Source organism: Protobothrops mucrosquamatus, unplaced genomic scaffold (assembly GCF_001527695.2).
Source record: "Protobothrops mucrosquamatus isolate PMUCROS unplaced genomic scaffold, P.Mucros_1.0 scaffold6, whole genome shotgun sequence".
Classification (NCBI taxonomy): domain Eukaryota; kingdom Metazoa; phylum Chordata; class Lepidosauria; order Squamata; family Viperidae; genus Protobothrops; species Protobothrops mucrosquamatus.
In genome coordinates this window covers 4,230,107-4,238,167 of record NW_015386393.1, presented here as the reverse complement: position 1 = coordinate 4,238,167, position 8,061 = coordinate 4,230,107, and the positions used below count along the sequence as shown (strand labels likewise).

General features: G+C 41.4%; 1 protein-coding gene across 1 annotated transcript in view; it reads right to left on the bottom strand.

Moving 5' to 3' along the window:
- The window catches only part of CNN2 (calponin 2), a 35,855-nt gene extending 28,143 nt beyond the window's left edge, over positions 1-7,712 (bottom strand). The window contains exon 1 of the mRNA XM_015810009.1: positions 7,631-7,712. Within this exon, the coding sequence (XP_015665495.1) occupies positions 7,631-7,693 (63 nt within the window). The 5' untranslated portion in view covers positions 7,694-7,712. The remainder of the gene's footprint in view (positions 1-7,630) is intronic.
- Positions 7,713-8,061: the final 349 nt, after the last annotated feature.

Sequence of the window (8,061 nt, the reverse complement as noted above, 5' to 3'; positions counted from 1 at the left end):
GTATGAAAAAGGGTCATAAGTCACTTTTTTTAGTGCTGTTGTAATTTTGAATGGTCACTAAACAAACTGTTGTAAGTCAAGGACTATCTGTACTAACTAGAGTCGACAATCTCTACAGAAGGAAGCTGATTTTAAATCTTCATAGCATAACAGCAATCACCAAATCATACATCCCCTAAGTCTCATTAAGGTTCAGGGGGAAAGCCCAGATATTTTTTGCCTTTAAACTGAAAAACTGAAATAATGGAAAACTTGAGAATTTTGGCAATTAAAGACTGGAGCAGATTACAAACACCAGACTTTTTCCTGCCACCCAGATGGCCCGAGGACAAACACAGAACCAAGTTTTCCACCACTTCTCTGAATAAGAATCTATTACTCTTGAATAAGAGGATGTTTAAATTTGGGGAAATAGAATTAAGTAAGAAGCAGGCAGGCTGTGGTTGATTAGGACAAATTTTACAGTTAAGTTGGACAGTGGATGCATTCAAGCAGACAATGTTTTAAATTGGATTCTGGCATTGAACAAAGGCTTGCATTCATCGGCCAATCTTTCTCCTTCCAACTTTATAATTTTTTGTCCTACTGCAGCAAACTAATCTTTATATATCTTGAAAGAGTCAAGACAGAAAGTTTCTGCAAAATAAGTATTACTTTTGATTAGCTATTATAATTAGCCAGAGCAAAGATTCACTTCTTTCTCATCCCATTGTGCAATGAAACGTTACTTCTGTATTACAAGTATGAAGCTGAGAGCACTGGGATTGTCTGTTGGGAGGAGGGAGCAGAAAGAAGAAACAGGATTATAGGAAACCATGTGCAAGTTTCATTCTTCAGTTTCTCTCTTGGGGGATAGTCTTGAACTAACATTTGAAAGAGAGACAGAGATCTCAACTTCCGAATTGGCATGTTCCTTTCCAAGTAGCTGGTGACTTTGAAATAAAAATCTTTTTATACTGCATTTAGCATTTTTTTCTCCTTCTCCTAAACCACAAAATTATCACTTTTCGAAAGTGCAATCTGCATACAGTACTAAGTTGTCTGTTTTTCTTCCTTCTTTATACATATTTGCTATTGCTTTTTTAAACAAAATACGGATTCTGAACATAGCAAATTTCCATTTTAGGAAAACAAAAACCAAAAGATTTTGATCTTTTATGGTGGCAGAATTTGATTGCACAATCAAAATATACAGACAGGGACAAATAATTTAGTTTATGCTCCACGTTTTGAATTCCAAAGCATTCATTTAGTGACTGTTTGAAGGTATAAAGACACTGAAAAAAATTATTTATGACCGTTTTTCACACGATCATTGTTAGCATTCCCATGGTCACATGATCAAAATTCGGACATTTGGCAACTGGCATCTATTCAAGCAGAGGACAATGTATTTTGGATTCTGATGTACACTGACTAAACGGGCTCCTTCTGACAGTGTAATTCCATAATTTTTGTCCTATTCCAGCAAACCAATCCATATATGAGGGCAATTTGGAAATAAACCTCCATTTGGTTACCAATGACAGACACTCGCAGATACAGAACTTTTATTATACACATTAGAAAACAACAATGTTACATTACTTTTTGATATAATCGCCATTCAAATTGAGGCACTTGTCACAGCGTCTTACAAGGTTTGAAATTCTTTCTGCAAAAAAAATCTCCCACCTGGGAATGAAGCCATCCTGTAACAGCATCGTGAAGTGCATTGTCATTGTCGAAATGGTGCAATGCAAGCCACTGTTTCGTGTGTGTCTGAAGATGTGGTAGTTGCTCGGCGCCAAATCTGGGCTATGGGGGGGGGAGTGATCAAAAACATCCCAACGGAACCGGAATTTGGGGAAAGTGTAAAGAAAGTGCAGATACCGTGAACCGATAGACTTCACAGGCCTTTTGTCAATTTCCTGCATGAGTTCATCGCTGACTACAGATGGGCGGCCACTTCTTGCCTCATCGTGCACGTCAGTTCGTCCATCTTTAACCATGCGACACCATTGACGTACGACACCTTCACTCATCCCGTTTAGTCCGTGGGTAGGCAACCTTGGCTCTTTTATGACTCGTGGACTTCAACTCCCAGAATTCCTGAGCCAACATGGCTCAGCTTGGAAACCTCTCCCTTTCCCCTCAGCATGGCTGGCTCAGGAATTCTGGGAGTTGAAGTCCACGAGTCATAAAAGAGCCAAGGTTGCCTACCCCTGATTAGTCAAATGCAACACAACCTTCTTCTTCCACTCCTCACTGCCTACTGAACTACTGCGCACAGCGCCATAGGATGGGCATCGCTATCCCCGCCTATTTCTCGCACGTGCTCAAACGGAGGTTTGTTTCCGAATTGTCCTCGTACATTTGGCGGAATTAGAGAAGAAATGGAAAGTAAAGGCCAAAGCGATCACAGGGGTGGTGGAAACACTTGGGGCTGTGACCGCTAAGCTGGGGGAATGGCTCCACTAGATCCCAGGAACGGCATCAGAGCTCTCTCTGTCCAGAAGAACGCAATGCTAGGAAAAACTAAGATCCTGCACAGAACCGTCAAACTTCCAAGCATCTGGCAGAGGACCCAAGACTGAGGAAGACACACAGCATCAATTTAAGAGTAAGAAGGGAATCTTTTATATATACAGGTAGTCCTCGTCTTGCAAGCACGATTGAGCCCCAAATTTCTGTTGCTAAGCGAGACAGTTAAGTGAGTTTTGCCCCATTTTACGACCTTTCTTGCCACAGTCGTTAAGGGAACCACTGCAGTTGTTAAATTAGTAACCGGATTGTTAAGTGAATCTGGCTTTCCCATTGACTTTGCTTGTCAAAAGATCGCAAAAAGTAAACAAGAGGACCCCAGGACACTGCAACCGTCATAACTATGAGCCAAATGCTAAGTGTTCGAATTTTGATCAGGTGACCATGGGAATGTGGCAACGGTTGTGAGTGCGAAAAACAGTTTGGGTTAAACATGCTTTGGGATCAGATTCACTCTCATGCTTCAGCCTCAGTCAAGATGTCTTTTTATCCAATTAAAACTTTAAAACTTGGGCTTTTTTTTCTTTAACATTCAGTTCAAGCCTTCTGACAGCTGAGGAGGAAAAAAAGATTAGTGATCCCACAAGGGGATCAAAAATGTGCTCCTTATCCATCCAACCTCATAGAAGAAAGTCACCAGAAAGGGAAAACTACTCTGCATAAATTGGGGAATACTTCTTAGGTGCTCACCAAATCACTAAAAGTACAGGTAGACCTCAACTTATGACCCACAATTGAGCCCAAAATTTCTGTTGTTAAATGAAAAATTTGTCAAGCAGAGAAAAATTTCTATCATCTCACAGACCCAAGGAGTGTGGTTACACCATGTTCCCAGGAGTGGCTGCTCCTGGTTTAAAGCCAGGAATCAACAGAGGAAAACAAGTGGAAGCATCCAGTGGGTGAGAAGGAACAGGAAACAGAGCAAATGAAGGATTTTAGAAATAAGACAGAAATGAAGTTGGTTCAAATTTCAGAACAAATTTCAACTCTTTTCAGAGACTTAGATCAAGCCACACCTTGCTAAGATCTTGTCCTAAATTCCTTTAAGACAGATACTATTCATAGGGGAGAAAAAAAGTTGTGCTTAATTTTGATTTGGATTTTTTTTCCCTCTGCAAAGAAAGCTTCTGTTTTTCTCCCTTAGGTGTTGAGAACATCTTTTCATTCTCGGTGGCATCTTCCAAATTGTAGATGAGAATCCCTGTTGCTGACCATGTTTTCTGTCTTTAGCAGTCTGAAATTTCACTGACCCTTCCCCACATTAACAAAGCCCAGTGGAAGGTATTCCTTCTTCAGTGGTTTTAATTGAGGCATGAGAAATTGGAGAAGCTGTAAACGTCATTGTATGTGCATGGGAAGATAGCATAAGCTTACATATCTCTTGCTATCAAATAAGTACGGTAAGTAATTGCAAAAACGCTTCTCCCCATTTCTCAGTCTCTTTACTGTAAATCTTTACTGCTTTGGATGGAATTGCTTTTTCATCAGACTGAAGAACACTTAGATGGATCTCCAAAAAGCTAAGCAGAACCAAAGTCCTGTTTAGTGCTTGGACAGGTGACCACTATGAAATCCCAGGCCCAGCAAGCTAGACTGGAAAGCTGACAAAACAATGCAGAAGGCAGCAGTGGAAAGCCATGTCCATATTACTGCCAAGAACACAGCACAGGGATGTTTATGAAGCCACTAAGAGTTGATTTTAATTCAAAGCTTTCACTGAAAAAAAGCAAGACTTTCCTGCATAGCCTTAGGACAGTGGTGGCGAACTTACGGCACAGGTGCCAGAGGCGGCACTCAGAGCCCTCTCTGTGGGCACGCACGCCATTGCCCCAGTCCTAGGGCTTCAGCTGGGTTTTATAAAATCTTTTTGCTTTAGGCCTCCGCCACCGTGTACAAAAAAAAAAAGGTTCAATCAGTCAATTTCAACTTCTCGCAGGAAAAAAAAATCTTGCAACGTTGGAATTGATTGAACTTTTTAGTCCCACCCAGTCTGCCGTTACCACCGCAGCCACGCCCACCCAATTGGCCACACCCACCCAGCACTCAACGATGCATAAGTGGGTTTTGGGTTGCAGTTTGGGCACTCAGTCTCTAAAAGGTTCGCCATCACTGCCCTAGGAGAAAAAAAATGACTTCAGAGATACAGGCATTAACATTCTAATGACCTGTTTTGGGTTGCTCACTTGTGTCCAACCTCATAGAAGAAAGTCACCAGAAAGGGAAAACTACTCTACATAAATTGGGGAACAATTTTTAGGTGTTCACCAAATCACTAAAAGTACAGGTCAACTTATGACCACGAATAAGCCCAACATTTCTGTTGTTAAGTGAGAAATTATCCCATTTTATGACATTTCTTGCCACAGTTGTTAAGTGAATCATTGCAGTTGTTAAGTTACTAACACGGTTGTTAACTGAATCTGGCTTCCCCATTGACTTTGCTTGTCAGAAAGTCGTAAAAGGTGATCACATGACTTTGAGACACTGCAAACTGTCATAAATATGAGTCAGTTGCCAAGCATCAGAATTTTGATCACGTGACCATGGAGATGTTGCAGTAGTCGTAAGTGTGAAAACTGGTTGTAAGTAGAGGATCACTTGTAGTGACATTTTGCTCATGCATTTCAAGATGATGAAATTTATTCATTTCTGATAATTTACTGTTTCACACGTCCTAGCCAAGGATGCCTGGTTAAAGGTATTTCTGCAAATTGCTACTCTCTCTTTCTCAGGGATTAGCTCCTTCCATCACTTCTCTAAGAACAAACACACTCTAAATCTGGCACACACAAAAATAATAAAGCCTTTCGTATGACCCACCAAGGCTCCTAAGAAAACCCAAACTAATGGTTCTGCTTCCAAGTCTAATTTGAACCCTCTCCATATTGTGGCTTCCTATTTCTCTTAGCATTTTCCATTTACTGTAAATAAATCTAGCCTTTGCAAAAGCCAGATTAAGTATGTTGGCATCAAATATGCTAATTAGTAGATGTCAAAACATTTCAGTCTCTCAAATGTATTGTTCTACTAATGGTATTGACCTTGAAACTGTGAATCATATTTTATTGCATATTGCATATTGCATAAGTTTTACAAAAGTTTTTGGCAGAGTATTATCTGGCCTTGTTAAACTCAAGGCCAGGAAAGATATTTCTGAAAAATGTTTTATTCTCAGCTAAACATCCTAAAATTACAGGGTCAACAGCCACATTTTAACTACAGCTATAAAAACAAGGCCTTTGCTAATAAATTAACAGATTTGAAATGCTTTATGTAATATCTCTGGAGGTATTTAATTTGTTTATTTGTTATCTTACATCAAACTTTTTAATCATATCTGTACTTTTGTTATTGGAGACTTTCGGCTATGTAATTATAACCACAACAATAATAATGTGGCTGAATCTACTGAATATTGTGGCTTTTATATAGATGAAATAATACTGTACTATAAGAAAAGAAAACAAAAGAGAAGGTGCTTTGGGAAAGTAATGTGGCTCCAGAACTAGTTTAAACATTGAATTTTAACAGATCAACAGATTTCAAGGACCTTGAATTCTGTAAAGAAATTGTCCTTTTCAACAAGGTTTATCCAAGCCAGATGTGATCAAAACATTTCAGGATGAAGAATATGGGAAAATTACAAAACATGGGTATTTTTAGGCATCTATCTATCTATCTATCTATCTATCTATCTATCTATCTATCTATCTATCTATCTATCTATCTATCTATCTATCTATCTATCTATCTATCTATCTATCTACCTACCCACCTATCTATCTATCTATCTATCTATCTTTATAGACCCAATCTAGCCAGCAGCTTTGGGAGGCATACAAAAATTATGTGCCATCAAGTCATTTTTGATTCGTAGCCACCTCACAAATTTTCTCCATGAGGCTTGCAAAAGGAAATTAATAGCAAATATCTCAGCAATTTAAAAAGCCTCAAACTATAAAGCAAAATAATTGCAACAAAATAATAGCAGAAAACAAGAGGAAACAGATATGTATCTTTATTTATTCTAAGCCTCTTAGGCCTGCTGAAATAAAATTGTTTGAGTAAAAGGAAAGTACGGGGTCAATCATGGCGTGAGGGGGAGAGCATGTTGCATAGGTGGGAAGGCATAAAAAGGTTTGTCTGCCATTCCAAACTTCCCAGACCTGCTGTTGGGAGGCATTTGCAGCAGGACCCGTTGCTCAGTGTTCAAACTGGACAGGCAGCCTCAGACTGGACAGGTGGTCCTGATGCTGCCAGGTGACAAACTGTGTTAAGGCTTTCTAGATGATCACCAGATGTTGGTTTTGGACTTGAAGCCAAGTAGCAACAAGCACAGCAACAATAATACCAATATCACTGTTTTAGTCACTAGAAAAGCAGAATATAAATCTGTTGCAGAATGATCTCGATTCCACCAGCAAAAGAAAGCTCAGAGCGTGGCCTCCTTACCCAGCCCTTCAATCACAGATTTCTTAAATCACACCTATCCTTCAAAAAAATACAAGGTTGCCAACCATTCCGGGTTCTTTTGGGCTCCCCACAACCCAGTGAGGTAGTTTAACTGAGAGTAAGTCAAAGTTGCTCATCTGATACTGATTTTGTTGCTACGCTCGTTTGCACTCCCTACTTCGCTTCACTTTTGTTCTCGGCCGAAGCCACCCAAGAACAGAGTTCCAACATTCCGAAATAGAACGTTCCTAAGTTTCCTGACGGAACATTTCAACGTTCAAGCTTCCAAATTAGAAAGTGGAAGGAGCGCAAGACTCCAAATTAGAAAGTGAAAAGAGAGCGCCTCTTTAGCCCACTTTTAACCGTAGCCGACGCCCCCAAAACCTATGTTCAAGCACCAGCCAGGAATTCTAGGGAGCAAATCCCCTTTGCTTCTTTGGGGCTGAGGCAGCTAAACCCAGAGGCAGGAAAGACGGCTTCTTAATTCCACCGAGCCCCCCTTTCCCTTTTTAATGGGATGCGCCCGGCCCCCACCCTCTCTCAGGGCGCGGCGCCACACCTCCGCCAGGGCACACGGAGAAGCGCCTCTCCAAAGTCGTCGCCGTGCGCCCAGGGCGCACCTGGCCGCGACAGCCTCCCTGCCACCAACTCTCACCCGATTTCTGACTTCCGCAGACAAGCCGTAGCTGGGGCCCTTGTTGAACTGGTTACTGCTCATCCTCTTCCGGAACAGGACGGAATCTCCAACGAAGGCGAGACGCGCTCAAGATCGTCTCAGCGGGCCGCCACTTTCCGCGCCTCCTTCTTCTTGCCCGAAGTTTTGGGGCCAAGAGAGCGCCGCCTCCCTCTTGCTGATTGGCCAGGAGTTGAAATAGCCTTATAAGGGCACAAAGAGCCGAATTCCTGAAGGATGGGAGTTTCCTGTGTGGGTCTTTTCCAGAAACCCCAAGTGTCCTGGGCATCCCCTCCCTCTAAATTAAATCCAAGTGGTCAAGGCAGTTCTCTTTCTCCTCCCGTCGGTACCCGGGTTGGCCGTTTTTTTCAATAGATGTGGCGATAGGCAGAGATTCAACAGGTTTCTTTCAC